The sequence below is a fragment of the Gastrolobium bilobum genome, unplaced genomic scaffold (genome assembly GCF_033153095.1).
Source record: "Gastrolobium bilobum isolate Gb01-03AN ecotype WA unplaced genomic scaffold, APGP_CSIRO_Gbil_v1 utg4431, whole genome shotgun sequence".
Classification (NCBI taxonomy): domain Eukaryota; kingdom Viridiplantae; phylum Streptophyta; class Magnoliopsida; order Fabales; family Fabaceae; genus Gastrolobium; species Gastrolobium bilobum.
In genome coordinates, this window is record NW_026899844.1 from 84,528 (window position 1) to 103,233 (window position 18,706).

The 18,706-nt window shown below is 33.4% G+C and overlaps 2 protein-coding genes across 2 annotated transcripts; both read left to right on the forward strand.

Moving 5' to 3' along the window:
* The first annotated feature begins 841 nt into the window (after window positions 1-841).
* On the forward strand, window positions 842-3,464 carry LOC133293885 (two-component response regulator ORR24-like). Its single transcript, XM_061492508.1, has 6 exons — window positions 842-980; window positions 1,806-1,958; window positions 2,197-2,317; window positions 2,519-2,598; window positions 2,736-2,812; window positions 3,054-3,464. Exons 1-6 carry the CDS (start codon window positions 842-844, stop codon window positions 3,462-3,464), a joined length of 981 nt encoding a protein of 326 aa, XP_061348492.1.
* A 5,172-nt stretch (window positions 3,465-8,636) lies between these two features.
* On the forward strand, window positions 8,637-18,582 carry LOC133293833 (serine/threonine-protein kinase EDR1-like). The gene is made up of 13 exons (XM_061492432.1): window positions 8,637-9,128; window positions 10,132-10,554; window positions 11,180-11,283; window positions 11,516-12,624; window positions 13,023-13,063; window positions 13,993-14,061; window positions 14,342-14,442; window positions 14,643-14,721; window positions 14,804-14,902; window positions 16,925-16,993; window positions 17,116-17,165; window positions 17,745-17,921; window positions 18,032-18,582. Exons 1-13 carry the CDS (start codon window positions 8,730-8,732, stop codon window positions 18,165-18,167), a joined length of 2,856 nt encoding a protein of 951 aa, XP_061348416.1. The 5' UTR covers window positions 8,637-8,729; the 3' UTR covers window positions 18,168-18,582.
* Window positions 18,583-18,706: the final 124 nt, after the last annotated feature.

An 18,706-nucleotide genomic window follows, 5' to 3' on the forward strand; every position in this document is an offset into this window, starting at 1 on the left:
ATAATTAGTTGCCTTTTTAATGACATTAACAGAGGAAAAGGGTATCTGTTTGACCGCCTCATTAGACCCCAAAAATCTTCATTTGAGATTTGTTTCCAAAACTATATTTTTCATTTGGGTGGTCAATGACAACAATTATAATGAATTGATTAACTTGTATAAAATTTCTATTAATAATTAATGAGCGTTATTTTTCTTATGATACAAGTGAAGAGCTTTGTTTTTAACAAAGACATATGAAATGGGCTGCACAGATTTTTTTTTTCAAAAAATAAAATAAAAATAGTTGCATATTTTTCGAACAGAGAATTTTTGTGCAATATAAGAAAGTGATTTTCCATAATTAATTATAAGTATTAGTATTGATTGACAATTATTTATATAGCAACTAATAATTTTAATAATGTATTTAAGGAAATAAAATCATGGGTTTTTAAGGAAAAAAAATATTTCTTGGTAAATTATATTTGCAAACTTTTTAAATATAAATACATAAATCTAAATATGGGATATGAATTCATAATTCATATAAAAAATGTAAAATTAATTACGTGCATTTAAGGAAAATTAAACTCAACCAAAATTCAGTTGTACAAATGACCGATATCATACCAATCAATCACGATAATCAATCAATCACTAGGAAGACAAAAGCCCAAGGTCAAGGGTGTTAAGATTGTTATTGTATTTGGTTGAAAAAGAAAGTTAATGCCAAGTACAAATAGTAGATAGCAGAGCAAAGCAAAGCCATTGGCTTCAGAGAAAAAAAAAAAAAAGGAGATTTTCTCTAGAGTACCAAATATTTGTGTTTTTTGTACAGGTATTTGGTTCGTAGTTCAAGATGATAGTGGAGTCTCATTTGGTGGATGAAGATGGAACAAGAGACCGTTTTCCAGTAAGAATGCGTGTTCTGGCGGTTGATGATAACCAAGTTTGTCTTAATGTGTTGGAGAATATGCTTCGCAAATGTCAATATCATGGTTTGTCATCTTTTATCCCCCAATTTTTTTGAAGTTTTGTGTGCTCTTCCTTCTGAGAATTCAATTCTCATGTTGTGACTCAACTAGTGGTGGGCTTCATATTTATTAAAAAAAAAAAAAAATTTGCATGCAAATTGAAGGGTTACAACATGAGAAAATATTTTCCCATATATATATAGGGAAAAACAAATGTTATGTTACATGAAAATTTTGTTTCCTCCTACTCTCAGTTCGTTTTCCTAATATTTGGTGGGTCCTACAAAAACTTGTCTCTGTAACATGATGTATCAATTTTCATGTTACATGACATTAACAAAACCCATATATATATATATATATATATATATATATATATATATGTGTGTGTGGAAAAAACTATTCTCATGTTACATGAGATAAGTTTTCTCTCCTACACACTCTTCGATAACTGTGCTATTTTTTTATTTTCTTTTTTCAGGTGGTAGAGCCCACAAATTGATCTCTATGACATGAGATAACTATCTCCTTTAACATAAGATTAATAAAATCCTATATATATATATATATATATATATATATATATATATATATATATATATATGATTTTTTTAAATGTTCAAAACAAAAAAAAATTCTATGCAAGAGAGGAGTCCTTGAAAATTCGGTCTTCATTTGTATTTTTTTTTAAATTATTTTCTTGGATATTTTATTTTGAATTTTAGAATTATAAGTTCCATTATTCTAATTAAGCATTTGTTATTGGGTGAATTGATTTACTTTGATAGTGGAAGTCTTTATCTTGTACGATTCTAACTAAATCTTACGTTTGATTTATGGTTGTTACAGTTACTACAACTACTCAGTCAATTAAGGCTTTGGAAATTTTAAGAGAAAACAAAAACAAATTTGACCTTGTTATTAGCGATGTAAATATGCCATACATGGATGGATTTAAACTCCTTGAGACAGTGGGACTCGAAATGGACCTACCTGTTGTCAGTAAGTTCGCACACTTTTGTCTTATTATATATTCAACTTGAGATTTACTTTTTCTTATTATGAGATTACTAATATTTAACTGTTGAAAAAGTCTCAAATTCCAAATTTAATTTGTTTTAATTTTTCTTCTACTGTTCTTCCCAAAGCTAGAGATAAATCTAGTCTCATGGCATGTATTCTTTTACAATTATAAGATGAACTCACCAATTAATTTAGGTTTTTTCTTTTTGTGATCTAGTGTTGACAGTATGCAATGATAAAGAGCTAGTAATGAAAGGTGTTATGCATGGTGCTTGTGACTACTTAATCAAACCTCCTCGAATTGACGTGTTGCGAAATATATGGCAACACGTATTGCGAAAGAAGATTGATTGCAAGCATAAGGATAAGTTATCTAATGAGGAGAAAGCCCCCAATATGGTTGGGGAAGGTGGTCAAGGCATCACGTCAGTTGATAACGTAGACTATAATAAAAACTTGTGTCAAAAAAGGAAGGAACGAAACGAGGAAGAGGAAGAAGATGATGAAAAAAGTGTAAAAGAGAATAAGGAATCCTCAACTCAGAAGAAGTCACGTTTATTTTGGAATGTTGAGTTGCATACAAAATTCGTTGCAACAGTTAATGAATTGGGCATTGACAGTAAGTTTTTATGCCGATGAAGATTAACTTTCCCTTTTTTGTTTGATTTGAGAACATATAACTTAAATTTGACTACTTAATATCTCAATATGGATATTATCATTATTAATACGAGCTTTCTTCAATTGTTATTGTAGAGGCTGTCCCGAAGAAAATCCTTGAGCTAATGAATGTCGAAGGGCTTACAAAAGAAAATATATCAAGCCATCTGCAGGTATGAGTTCTAAATTTCACCTTTGACATGAATTTTCAAATTATTTATGATTAAAATGCAAATTTCATCATTTCCCTAAGAGAAAATGATGGTATGATAATCATTTAGATTTGATGATTCATTAAAATTTTGAATAATGTCATTTTTGGAAGTATAGATGCGCATAGTGAATGTATAACTTTGTCCAGATATCTTGTATTGTGATGATTGCATATAAGCTCGTCCTCATTTTATATTGCAGAAATATAGGCTCGGTTTAAAGAAGGCAACTCAACAAGATAGTGGGGTTCCTCCATTGGGTCATAGTGGTCCTTATGTGCAAAACAATTTGATGGATAGATATAGAAATTTTAACACCTTGTCTAGATCAGGAAGAATCTTAACCCCTACACAACCTTCATACACATCTGGTGCAATTTTTTGTAGGCTAAACCCCCCTGTAAGCTTGAACATGAGAGGAATTGGTTCCTCTGAACTTGTCCAGCCTACCCATGTTTCAGCAAATCAAAGTTTGAGTTTATCACAGGACATTCCACAATCAATTGAGCTTAACCAATTTCAGCAAATCAACAATACAAAAAATATTGGACAGTTTAACTCAATTGGTGGGTCGAGTGAATTTATGATTTCCTCTGCCTTCCCCAGACGATAAAACTACTGTCAACAGTAATGATTTTTCTACATTAAGTGGGATCTTTTATAGTGGATGGAGAAATGGGATTTGATGCTTACTATTTGGATCTTGCAAACAATTCCTCCTAATTCACCAAGAATTCAACAACATCGAAATCTCGGAAGATACTCGTTGAGTCATTTTATTATATAATTTCTTTGATTTAATTTCTTGTTTGTTTGTTAACTTTTATAGTATTAAATTAATTAATATCATCATTGAGACGTTTTATTGTATAATTTATTTGATTTAATTTTCTGTTTCTTTTTTGTTAATTTTTAGTCAATTTTGTTAACTTTAATAGTATTAAATTAATTAATATAATTGTTTACCAAAAAAATTAATTAATATAATTCATTCTTCATAAGGCAACAACGAATAAAAATAAAAAAACATTTCTGTCACATATCATTACCGTTGTCTATTTATTTTTTACTTCAAAGTTCAAACAAACAACAACAATATGATATGTGATCTGAAAGAAATAAAAATGCTTGCTGTTTCAACAAAATCTCTCACTATACTGATACATTAATACGAGCGAATTAGAATTAAATTGAAATAAAACTTTAAAAGTCAAAGGAGATTGTTTATAAGTTATATTGATTTATAACTTTTCTTTTATATCTCGAGTGAGAAATTAGTGCCTTAAGTTTAATTATTATTTCATAAGAAAAATGGGAAAACCTCTTATTTAAAAACAAATTGAATAAAGACTTTTATTATATATATGAGTAAATTTTACACTGTGTTTCATAAATTGATTAATTGAGTATTGAACTACGTAGATTCTTATATGAAACTAAAGGAGTAGTATTACATATATAGAAAGACGATGAACTTATATTAGTTTAGAAACAAGAGTTTTTATACAAATCTTAACCATTGAATTACTTGCATCTAACTGTTTACATATTCAATAAATATGAACTGTTAAATATAAATAGGATCGATAACTAAAATTAAAAATATAACTTATGTTGTTGTAAAAATCCTATTCCCACATATATAATATAATATCTAATACGATAATAACGAATAAAATATGACTTAATGAATGTTATTATTTTTCAATTTACATAAGCTCGAAGTTATTTTATATGAATTGTGTGTTAAATCTCTTGTATTGGAAATATTTTTTTACGCATTATTGAACGAGTGTCATATTAGTTTTGGGCGTCTCATCTAGGGTTGGTAAAATAGCTCGACCCGGCTAAACTCGCATGCAACCCGAAAAAATGAACTGAGTTAGGGTTGGCTCGAAAAAAAAAAACGAGTCAGAAAATCCAACACAACCCGATCCAAGTCGGGTTAGGGTTGACTCGCGGGTTGACTCAAAAATATGGCTCGTAGATTAGTTTGAAAAAATAGCTCGCGAGTTGGCTCAAAAATTGACTCGTGAGTTGGCTCTAAAATTGCTCGCGGATTGGCTCGTTTTCAGCCTATTTAAATGAACCTTTAGTATTAATGCATCTGCTATGTGGCTTCCATCAGCTTAAACAAAGGGTTACAAAATGAGAAATAAAAGCAAAATATTATAGTTTCAAATTTTTTTCACAACAAATTTGCATTAACATCGAGAAACAATCAGAACCACTTGCTACCGAATGGCTAAGATATTTAAATTAAACAGAGCCAGCACAGCTTAATAATATAAAAATGGCAGGGATGTGAGAAGATTAGAGACTCAGGTTTAGAGATGGAAGAAAGGCGATGACACCATGTGTGAGTTTGGTCTATATGTGTATATTATATTTTGTATTTTTTATAAATAAAAAACTTCGACTCGCGAGCTAGCCCGTTTGACCGTGGGTTGGCTAGTTTTTTTCCGAGCTGACTCAAGTCGGGTTGACAGCTCATTTTTACCAACTCAACCCGACATGTTAGCTCATTTTTGCCAACCCTAATCTCATCATCTATCAAATTATTTGTAATAGGATTTATTGCTTCTGCTTTTATTACACAATATATTTTTGTCACATTCACGTAAAAGTAAGTGAGTCTTATTAGGAACACTGACCAAAATATCACTGTTCACCAACTTTTTTAACTAAATACCACGCGAACAGTGTTATTTTTCAATATGCCACGGGGGCAAGTTCGCTATCCTGTGTAGCGAACTCGGTTTGCTGACGTGTCACATTTTTAATGGATAACAAGTATCAAATTTTTTAAAAAATTAATAAAAAAAATGAAGGTCGCCTACCATGTAGGCGAACTTGGTTAAAATCAAGTTGGTGTCCACTAGAAACGTGACATGTCAGCCAACCGAGTTTGCTACACCGGGTAGCGAATTTGCCCCCGTGGCAGATTGAGAAATAATATTGTTCGCGTGACATTTAGGTAAAAAAGTTAGTGAACAGTGACATTTTGGTCAGTGTTCCTTCTTATTAACATTTTACTTCTTTTCTCTTTGCAAAGATCTACTCACTTTCAATTATACACAACAAAAAATTTATCTTATTCAATTAACACAATAGTCGTCTTTAAAATAAACTAAAATTAAAAATAATTAAATTGATTTGATTGGATTTAAAAATTAAAATGTATTATTACTGAAGATTGAATTTGAATTTATTGTAAAATAATTATTATATTTGAAACTCACTAAAAGTGAAATTGATTTATTTATTTTTTTATACTTTTATCTTTATTAATAGTTTATTTAAACAAATCCTATCATATTTAATAAAAGTTCTATATTTAAATTTTTCAAATCTATAAAAACTAAAACAATAACTTATTTCTTAATTTTTAAATCAAATTTAATCCATTTTTTTACATTCAAGATAGACCGATAATAATTACTCATCAAATGAGTACGTTACTCGTAGTGCCTCTGTCATGAGAAAAACTTATATGCATGGGAGTAGGGTGAAAATGGGTCGGGTTGGCCTACAGGGGCTTATGGCTCGGCCTACATCAGGCCAGACCTGACCTAGTATATTTTGTATAATAGGTCGGGCTTGGACCTTAAAAAAATCTGTTTAATAAAAAGACCGTAGGCCCACTTTCAAAGACCGGGCCTATAAGCCTGCAGGCCGGCCTCTATTATACTATTTATTTTAAATAAAATAAAGAGTAAATGGGTGGAGCCAAACGATATAAATTTAATTTTAGGGCCCATAGAGTAAGTATGCCTTGCAGGAAAAACAAAAGATATAAATTTAATCAATTACAATTATTTATAACTTAATTATATTCGATTATATTTTAATAGAAATCTTACTTTATTTCTTATATAGGAGGAACCAACATCTCAACATGTTAGATTGTGTATATGAATATATTAAAAGATTTTTGGGAAAGGTTATACTTAGGGCATGTTTGGTGTATAGTATAGGATAAGGCCTGATAGTATAAGACATGATAGTATAAGGCCTGATTGTATAAGACCTGATTGAATTTTAATACTATCAAGCGTTTGGCAGGGTATTGTAATAAATTATATATTGTATAAGATAATATCATCTAGTATTTGGTAATGCACTGTATAATACTATATATGATAAAAATAAATATTTTTAATAAAAATATCTTTTAATAAAGAATTTATATAATTCTTCAAAAAATGTCATATGATATTAATTTTTATAAAAATTTATTGATCAGTGTGTCCAAAATATAAATTAATTTTTATAAAAATAAAAATATTCAATATTTTAAAAATTAATATATTGAAAAATAAATTTTTATTTTAATAGATTAATATTAAAATAATATATTAATTTTTGAGAATTACATTGGTCAACGATGTTAATACATCAATCTCTTATCAGATCTTATCCCTCACCCTTAGGCCGGATTAAGTTATACATCGTTTTGATGTATTAAGGGTTTATGCTGTATAAGCTTATACTATACGGTAGTCACACCAAACAACTGAAAATGTCATAACGTATAGTATAAGCTTATACTATCATGCCTTATACGTCACACCAAACAGGCCCTTACTACAAGCATCATGATGTGTTTGTTGGATTCATGTAGTTATTTTAATTTACATAGTATGGATTTGTTTGTTGGGTCTGATGAAATATAAGTTATTTAATTTGAGCATTTTGATTTTGAAAATGACTTAAATGCATATTGTATGAGTTTTGTTATGATTCATGATTCTGTTTGGACGTTGAAATTATGATTTTTGGTGTAGCAACAGAATTTGAGTACTTTGTAAAGTTGATTCATGGTCATGCTTGGAAGTTAAAAATTAACAGGCTAACGGGCCAAGTCAGGCCATTTGTTTTTTTATAAACGGGCCAAGTCAGGCTAACAATTAGACTCGTACTAGGCTTGGGCCAGGCAAAAAATTAAATTTTTTGGCGTAGGCTTGGGCTTTTCGGGGCAAAGCTTGGCCCAGCCTAGCCCACTTTCACCCCTACATGGGAGCACCCAACTCAATAATTTCTTTTAGAGTAAATACCATTTTTGGTCCTCAGTAAATTTTACGATGCCCGCTTTAGTCCCTAGCAAATTAAAAGGCCCATCATGGTCCCTAAGAAATTCAAAATGGACACATTTAGTTGAAATCGTGGTCCCTCACAAATTCAAAAAAGACCCATATTAGTCCCTAAAAGGACTAAAATGGGTCCATTTTGAATTTTTTTGGGACCACAATGGGCCTTTTTATTTGCTAGGGACTAAAGCGAACATCGTGAAATTTGTTGAGGACCAAAAAGGGTATTTACTCTTTCTTTTACTAAAAAAGGAAAAGTTTTAGGATTTAGAGAAAAATATAAAAAAAAATTGGTAAAAAAAGAAGAAAAATAATTAATAAAAAGGAGCACTGAATTTGTGCTTTGTGGACTGAAGTTTTTCTCCTCCATCTTCTGTACATTTGTAGTATGTACATCTGTTATTTAACAAATGATATTTAGATAAGAAAAATATTTTTCTCTTCTTTTAATACAAACATGACAGTCATTCTTCATTTTTTATTGGATAGATACACTAAGTGAATGGTACAAATTTTTTGACACGTAGGTTACCATGCCAATGTGTAATTGCGCGTTTAATTCGTGTCGTAATATCAACGCATCCAAGTATGCATCCCATTTTCGTAATTTAAGAAAAGTCCGTGCCCGTTTGATTACCGGTCACCACAAAGTTATTTCGCTGCCATAAAAGTTTTCCCTCGGAAGTCCACACACTTTCTTCCACTACAGTATTTCACTTCAAAACCAGAGAATTGAGAATTGAAGAGAGACAAATCGCAAAGGCCAAAGAAAGAATTGAGAAAGAAAGATGAAGAACATTTTCAAAAAGCTTCACATAGGGACCAACAACAACCATGACCCTAACCGATCTAATGAAATTCCCGCCACCTCAGTCTCATCATCATCGTCGTCGTCGTCGTCTTGCGCCACCGATAACCGCACTCTTTCCGGCTCCTCCCCGGCCACTCATTCTTCTTCATTGCCGTCTACGGCGGCGCCTGTTGCTTCCAGTCCGGCAAATGCTGTGGTCAATCGCCAGGACTATTTCTCATCGGAGGAGGAGTTTCAGGTTCAGTTAGCCCTCGCCATAAGCGCTTCCAATTCGGACTTCCCGGCTGATCGCACGCGCCTGAGCTTGGGAGGCCATAGAATTGATTCAACGAGGAATGATGATGGTGTAGCGGAGGCTCTGTCTAGGCAGTACTGGGTAAGTTCGTGAATCGTTCGAGTTTTTCGCCTATAGTCATGCTTAATTGGAAATTCGGAGCGAAGCATGGATTAGTATTTTAAGCTCAGTACTTATCTTAATTAATGCGGTAGTTGTTTTTCGGGCTTTAACTTAATTCTTCATGTAGTGAGTTGTAGAATGGGGCTCAGATTGGGGCTTTATATGCGACTACGGCTAGTGTAAGCTAGCATGCAACTTTGTTTAACTGCAGATCAAATTGATCAATGTTCGTGTCGGTAATTGCATGAAATAATCTGAATTTTCATTTATTGTCTTCAATTAAGCGTATAAAAGTCTGATATCTAGTGTTACCGAACGAGCTGGAACCTATTTTAAGACTTGTGTGAATATCTCTGTATTCATAGGTCGGTAGTCTGGAATGACGATTGGGCAAGTGTGATCAAACTATATTGTGCTTTTTTGGAAGTGTATTACATCCTTAGAAATCACCAATATGGAATTGTAAATCACCATTTTAAAAACCATGGTGTTCATTTGTGTGATTGACCTGCTAAAGAAAGTAAAAAATGTTCTTGGATGAATTTTTATTAAACAGATTCATTCCCTAACTTTCTTTAGACAATTTGCATTTCTACTGCAAAATCAGCGGAAATATCTCTCGCAGATTTAGTACTTGGTTTTGGTACGTTTGTGGTTTCTGGGATTTCGACTCAATAATTTTGTGCGGATATTAGTCTATTTCGAATCCTTTTCTCTTGAAAAGTTATCTCAATATGTTTTTACGCTTTATTGTTTCTGTACTTAAAAGTAGTTATTCTATCAAGATTTTTGTAAAAATACTCCGTCATATGGTATGACTTTGTTACAGTCTTGCACATTGTTATATTAATTAAATGAACATGTACACTTTTACTTTATTGGTTGTGCACCTATAACCGTTGATGCTTTTTTCACCTTTGCATTTACTGCTTGTTGAACGGTTCCTGTTTGATTTTCTTGCATGTTCTTTTCCTTTGACCAGGAATACAATGTGCTTGACTATGAGGAGAAAGTTGTAGATGGTTTTTATGATGTATATGCGCTCGATACCAATTTAGCAATGCAAGGAAAGATGCCATCTCTGACAGATCTCGAAGCAAATCCGGGAAATTCTGGCTTTGAAGCTGTGATAGTTAACCATACAATCGATCCTGCTCTCGAAGAGCTGTTGCAAGTTGCACAATGTATTGCATTAGACTGCCCTGTCACTGAGGTTGTTATTTTGGTACAAAGGCTTTCTGAACTTGTTATGGGTTATATGGGTGGTGCTGTAAAAGATGCTAATATTATATTGGCAAGATGGACAGAAAGAATCACAGAATTGAGGACATCTGTGCCCACGAGTGTGTTGCCTCTGGGCTCCATAAATATTGGGCTCTCCAGACATCGTGCTTTGCTTTTCAAGGTCAGCATTATGACTATTGCTGGTGATTGAAGGCTTGTAGACCATAATTTGATGTTAGGCTAGTCTAATATAATCTGCACAAACAGGTGGCATACTAGGCAACAAGTTACATAAAAATGTAATTGAAATTTAGTGAACATGATACATGAAATAAGTCAAATAACTATTAAGTCACTTACAACATTATGCAAAAGAAAGTAATAATAAACAACTAAAAAAAAGTCAGGCAAGTCACACAAGTAAGTTTGCTATGCTAAACTAGCCTGGGTGTGAATTAAGAATTAATATTTCTGGCTGTATTGTTAGTCTGCTTAACAGAAACTGAGAAAGCTTGGATCATTAAATTTAGATTGAAATAATATTATTGGCTGGCTCAACTCATTAATATTTCCTCTAACACTATTGCAAATTTCAAACCTTTAGGGTCCAGGGTTTCATATAATTGCAAAGTTTTCTCGATTTGGATGTGGTGAACAAGTTTTTTAATTTATCTCAGTAGTATTACTAGTTTTATTTTAGACTCTAGGGGATCATATTATGGATAATTGTGGATTTTACCAAGATTCAACATTTTTGCTTATCAATTTTTAGTTGCATAATGTAATTTCTGTTTCTTTGGATGTAGGTATTAGCTGACAATATCAATATGCCTTGTAAACTGGTAAAAGGTAGTCACTATACTGGTGTTGAGGATGATGCTGTCAACATTATTAAGTTGGAGGATGAAAGGTTATCACTTTCACTATCCTTGTATTTTTCATGCATTGGTTGGTAAATGAAAACTTATTAATTTGTATGCGCATGTGTATGTGTTGTTATTCATGGTGTGCTGTTGTTTATCTTCTTTAATATGTGTAGGCATTTTGACTAATATAAGAATTAGAAATCTCCTTAATTGTGCCCAGAAATTTTGGGGGCTGTTTTGATCCTGTCGGACTGATATCTCCTGTTCTGCTTTCAGGGAGTTTTTGGTTGATCTCATGGCTGCTCCTGGCACACTTATCCCAGCTGATATTTCAAGTGCAAGGGATACTTCCTTTATGCCTTACAATCCCAAGGTTTTGCCAAGTTTACCTTCCGCCAAGGAAACCGATTTCTCTTACACAGGACCAATGCCATCTCATGGTGAAGGTAGTAGTCAAAATTCTGTGATAAAAGGTGGTTCACCACAGTTGAATCAGAAATCATGTTTTGACAAGTCAGAGTACATGCCTTCTAACTTTGATTTGAAAGGAGACAATGGTGTTGGTCCTTCTAAAATACCTAATAGAGTAACTCCTAATCAACTAGAAAATTCTGCACAATTATCCAGTGCTTCTCTCTACAAAGGGACTCGCGGAATGAATGTGGCTGGTGACGGGACTAGACTGAACATTAATGTTGTACCATATAGCCTAAACAGCCCAGATGACTCCCGAAACCTTTTTGCAGATCTTAACCCATTCCAGATTAAAGGAACTGGCAAAACCTCTGCACATAACAAAACAGTGGAAAATAAAGCTCCTGAGCTTCAGAGTACAAGAAATAATACTGTATCTAGTCAACCCCCTGTCCCATTAATGTGGAAGAATCATTATGCTTACAATGAAATCCCCAGGCAAATTAATCATGATCCTAATGAATATAGTCCACCTTTAATAGTTTCCAATAATTCTTCCATATCTGAAAAGATTGATCTCAAAGGATCCAAATCAACATACAATACAAATGTAAATAATTATAGAAATAGTAAAAAATCAGCTCATGTTACTGGTTCGGTTTCACCATCTGGTGTGGGTGAACTGAAGGGGGTTGAGGATCTCAAGGTTGATTGGGATTTGGAAAATTCTCAAAATGCCATGGTAGATGAGATTAAAGTACATGGAAACATTGAAACTGGTCAACTTGACCAGAGGATGCGGCCACACCACAGATTTGTGCGGAAAAACTTGAAATTAGCGGATCCAATGAGTCGCAGCTTGTCAGTTGATTCCACCACAAACAGGGTTGATCAAATATTGGATGATATAGATGTCAGTGAATGTGAGATTCCGTGGGAGGATCTGGATATTGGCGAAAGAATTGGCCTAGGTAATGTGCATGACTTATATTTATTTTCTTGATGGAATATCTTATATCATTAATATTCACCGTAAGTTGGATGTTGGAGCACTGGTTTAGTATTTCACCACTGATGTAAATTAACCATTGACAGGGCCGGATGTAAAATTAATTTCTACTGACTTTTTAAGTGATCATATTACTGTTAATTGGTGTTCTATTTCTAATTGTGCAAGCATGGTCACATGGTTGTGATTGCTCATCTAACCTCTCAAATTTCGCTATTTTTACATTTTTATACCCTTGATTGACAAGAACTTAAAAAGATGTCTACTGGTTGTTAGTGAGGCTTTTAAGGTGTTCAGATTCTGCATGTCTATAGATGTGCTACTTATTAATTTTTTGAATTCATGCTTTCTTGCAAATAGGTTCATATGGCGAGGTATACCGTGCTGACTGGAATGGCACAGTAAGTACTATAATGACAGGACGATTATTGTTGTAGATTGAACTGCAAGATATTTATTGCACTACCCCCATCTCTTTTCAAGTGAAGTGGGATGGTTAATACAGTGAAAACATTGTATTACAGAATGAATATAGAAGCATAAATATGTTCGAACTGATAGTTTTCCTTGTAGTTTGTCTTGCATCAATGACATTCGTAATTTAATAAAGGGTAATAGTTTTCTTATGTTGTAGAAGATATGTATTATCTCCTACACACTCATTGGTGCAAGTGGGGTCCATTTTTAGGGGAAGAGAGAGAAAAAGTAAAGTGGGACCCATTTTGAGTTTGTGTGTGTAGGAGATAGATTATATTTTATGCAACATAAGAGTAATAAATCCCTTTAATAAAAGTAATAACATTACTAACTCACTATCAGTCCATGATTTGTTATTTACTCACTCAGTTTGAGAACTTAGAAGCATGTGACCAACTCGTTAAAGGGATTGGGAATTTTTTTTATGTAAATCCCCTACTCTTGCAAGTCGGGGTTGTGGTTTTTTGTATATTCTATGTAAATCTGAAGAAAAAGGGGGCGAACCGGAGCAGTGATAAAGTTGTTCTTTCATGATTGAAAGGTCATGGGTTCGAATCCAGGAAACAGCCTCTTTGCAATTATGCAAGGGTAAGGCTGCGTACAAGAATTACCTCCACCCCACACTCGCTAGTCGGGTTTAACGAGAAGTGGTTTTTTCTTACGTAAATCTGAAGAAAAGGAAAGTAGGAAATTTAAGAAGGGGTGCGGGATGAAAAAGCAGATAATCCCTTTCTAGATTAGTAAACTCTCAGTTTATTTCTTTCAGTTAGCTTAATTTCAAAAGTTTTTACCCTGGAGGTTAGGAGTTTTAGTCTCTGATTCTCTGACTGTTACTCTGTTTTTGAAATATCAGGAGGTTGCTGTGAAGAAATTTTTGGACCAGGATTTTTCAGGAGATGCCTTGTCTGAATTCAAAAGAGAGGTAAGGGGCATACAGCCAGTGTTCATCTTCTTTGCATTAAAAGAATTAGATAAAAATACAGAAAGCATGTGACAATTAAGATCATCATTCCTTTACTTTGATAATTGATATAAAACTACTTGGAAGAATTAGATGGAAATATTGATGGGGTTAAAGAATGATTTAACTTGAAGTAAAGCAGATGTTGTATGCAAAATGAAAGAGCAAAATGGTTGGAATTAGTTGCATGATTTTATTGAATGCCAGAAAATTAATTTGCTTGCCATCCTTTTGCTGCAAGGTTCGGATAATGCGTAGACTGCGTCATCGTAACGTTGTTCTTTTTATGGGTGCTGTTACTCGTCCTCCCAATCTCTCCATCATTACAGAGTTTCTTCCAAGGTATATTTCTGCACATTTGGTGTTATTTCCATATCTTAGTAGTTTTTTCACTTTTTTCTTCTTTAACACAATATCAGTAACTTCTTATTAATTTCATAGGCCTTTTTCAACTTTAGCACTGTTGTCATATTTGTCAACAGTTGCGTGAATTTATGATACCCATTCCTTATCTAATTTTCACATTGATTTTAATTTTACAGAGGAAGCTTGTATCATCTTCTTCATCGTCCTAATTGTCAGATTGATGAGAAACAAAGGATAAAAATGGCTCTAGATGTGGTAAGAAATAGGTTTACCTTCTTCATTTTGGACCAACATTGAAAACAGAAAGCTTTTAATTTTGCAACACTGCAATTTCCAGGCCAGGGGCATGAATTGCTTACACACCAGCACACCTATAATTGTTCACCGAGATCTGAAGTCCCCAAATCTTTTGGTTGATAAGAACTGGAATGTTAAGGTATATGATGGAAACTTGGTGTTATCAATATGCTTTGTTCAGTTGTTTGTCATTTCTTTCATTTATACCTGCTCTTTAATTTCTTGTTTGCAATTTAATTGTATATATTTAAGAGGGTGAGTCTGGAGCAATGGTCAAGCTGCTCCTTTGTGACCAAAAGGTTACGGGTTCAAATCCTGGAAATAGTCTATTTACAAATATACGAGGATAACAAGGATTGCCCTCATCCTTACCTAGTTAGGGTTTAATGGGTAGTGATTTACTTTAATTGCATATATTTGTTAGTTTAGTGAAGCCAATTCGGTTGATGACCTGGAAAATGTGGTGTTGATTATTGTTATCTGATTTTTGTCATTTTATGCAAGGTGCGTATTTTTTGGGTTCCATTTCTGGTCTTGTTTTTACTTAAAACTTGCACACCATTTTCTTAATATTTAAAGACTGGTCTTGAGCAATCATACAAATGCTTATGTATACATGGGCTATTTATATGCTTTTTGTTCTGACAACTGCCTACAACTTCTGTGGTCTGAGATATGTAGATGCAAAAGTTGATAATCAGCTAGATGGTCCATTCTGTGTTTCTTTGTTAAGTTAAACTAGGATGAACCTGCCTTAATAAATAAACCGATATCTCTCTATATAAACCCAGTCTATATTATATATAGGAAATGCCATTTATGGCTGCCTGTACAACGGATTGTTTGTGTTTAATAAACACTACATATAGGAGTATACATGTGTTCAGTTGGGTTGATTGGTGTTGAAGCCTAACTGCAACTCAAACTGAGAACATTTGAACACTTAACTGAAAATAACACAAACAGAAAGGGTCGCAAAATGACCTATCCAAATAATAAAATATGGGTTTAGTGTGTCCTTTTAAAGGACACGAGGTTGTGTTATTTTAGTAGTTATAACTATGTACTACGGGTAGTACATAGTTATAATATTAAAGTTGTACTTTTTTCACTTTCCATGTCAGCAGACAGCTTCTGAAGAGAGATAAATAAAAAGTATAACTTTAATATTATAACTATGTACTACCCGTAGTACATAGTTATAACTTATAACTGCTAAAAGGACACAACCTTATCTCCTTTAAAAGGACAAAACTTTTTCCCATAAAATATTGGATTGGGTTGTTTTGGTTTATCAAATTACAATATTCAAATTTTCTTTCCAAATTAAAGTTATCTCCAAAATAACCTGTGAAAAAATCTTATGTACTGAATTTAAGATAATTTCTTGCCTAATATTGTATACATTTATCAAGCTGGCTATAATATAATTTATTCTAAATGACTACATGATTAAAGAGGGAGAAAAGAAATAAAATATAGAAGAGTAAGCAAAAAGATCTGGATTCAAGTTCAACTACAAATGTGGAAGCAATTTAGTGTTAGGACAATAGACTGAACTAGGTTGTGATGTAAGAGGTAGGCCAATCATTCTACTCTGTATTGTTATTATGCCTTGATGTAAATTGGTTTATTTTAATACAATAGATGGTTTGGGTTGTTTTACACCTGTTTTAACATTTCACTAACCCAAATTAACTTCAACTGTAATTTTCCAAAGGAATCTGAACCAACCCAATCTTAGGCTGAAAACCAACCAACCCATAAGTTTGTGTTGGGTTCGTCAGATTTGGTTGGGTTTTGAACAGTCACACGACATTGAAAATGTACAATTATATGATTATTTTTTTAAAATAATTTTTGTTGAAATATGGCGAACCGGAGCAGTGGTAAAGTTGTTCTTTCATGACTGAAAGGTCATAGGTTCGAATTCAGGAAACAGCCTCTTTGTAATTATGCAAGGATAAGGCTACATACAAGGATTACTTCCATCCCACACTCACTAGTCGGGTTTAACGAGGAGTGGTTTTTTTTTGTTGTTATTTGAACTATGGATGCGTCAACTCATATGAACTATGGACTACGGATTTGATTTTTATTTGAGCTAAGCTTGACGTTAAGTTGCTCTTTTTTCGGTGTATTTTTCTTTATGTTTCTATAGGTATGTGATTTCGGGTTGTCTCGCTTGAAACACAACACATTTTTGTCATCCAAGTCAACTGCTGGAACGGTGAGAATTTGAGAAAATTATGCATTATTGGGGATGATAATTTGGTTAGGCATGTGCAGCATGTGTCTTAATCTGCCTTTTCTATATTCAACCCTGACATGGTTTTTTCCTCATCGTGCTAGCCTGAGTGGATGGCTCCTGAAGTTCTCCGCAATGAGCCCTCAAATGAGAAGTGGGTTCTCTATTTATGATTAAGCTGCCTCTTTTTTCTTTCGTTTTTTAGTTGTCATTTTATCATATAATTTGTGTATTCATTGTTTGTCTATACTATAATCAGTATCTGAATCTTTACTGAGTCCTAAAAAATGGAAGGTATTGCAAAGCTTTTTGTCTTCTAGCAGCTAGTCGAAGCTGCCTCAACTGTCATAAGTAAAAAAGTTCTGGTAGTCCTGTTTGACCAGTCTTTTGGTATGTGAAAGGCTTGCCAAATTTTTAAGCACTTTGTAATTTACAACGAATCTCTATTTTAGTTGGTGTAGAATTCTTTCTTTCAGTTAATAACAGCACAGTTATGGCATTCAGTGGCACCATATGGAATTTCGTTTTTCTGTATTGTTTGTGCTAAATTGTTTAATGCTTGGTAGACAGGACTACTGCAATTTGAGAATGGCGATACTGGAATTTCTGAACTTCAGCAATTGAACATCTATTTAGATGCAAATATATATATGTCAATTTCCATGTTTCTTCCAACGGAAGCTTTGTCTAGTTAGTGCATCTCTATTAATTATGTATGATTTCAAATTTACAGGTGTGATGTTTATAGTTTTGGGGTCATCCTATGGGAGCTTGCCACTCTGCGGTTGCCTTGGGGGGAAATGAATCCTATGCAAGTTGTTGGTGCAGTAGGGTTTCAAAACCGTCGCCTTGATATCCCTATGGAAGTTGACCCTTTAGTTGGAAGAATAATCAGGGAATGTTGGTTACAGTAAGCACGATCTACTTCAATTTGATTTATTTATGGGAAAAGTATTATTTTTATTTCCAATTGATGACCGTTTTCTGCCCCTACCACTTTTTCTTCTCTGTTTCTGACAGGGATCCAAATTCGCGTCCCTCATTTGCACAACTCACAGTGGCTCTTGAGCCCCTGCAACGTCTAGTTACCCCATCTTATCATGACCAGCTAGCTTCACCAATGCTACAAGAGATTTCTGTAAATTCTACCCCTTGAAATGTCTCACTTTTGTAAATGTGAATAATGTTCGCTACACTTGCTGCATAGTTGACCTATGTGAGTATATAAAGTTATCAAATGAAACAAGAGCACATAATTAAAGAAAAAGAATTACGTCAAAGCTTGTACGGCAAATGTTAACTGTTGAGGGTTACATCAATTGCTGTTTCAGCTGAAGAAAGACTGCGGAGCCATTTTTGTCTGTGTTGATAGCTTGTCCCAGGATCCAATACTCGGCCTTACGTTATTTTTCCTTGGAAGTTCGTTTTGTTAGGAAAAGGTGCACTTTAGTCAACGCAGTTTGTGCTTGCGCGAAGTGATCACCATTAGGGGTGTTAACGGACCGAGTCGAATCCAACTTTGGTTTTAAAAGGCTAAGTCTGTGTTTAAATGTGTCAATCTGACTAAGTCTGTTACCTGTTATAAATATTATTATCGGCCTGTGGCCTGACTTATTTATAAAAAATAAAAGTCTGGTTTAACCTGCTTAAAAAAAATAACAAAAATTTATCCAAACAGAATATACAATCAACAAC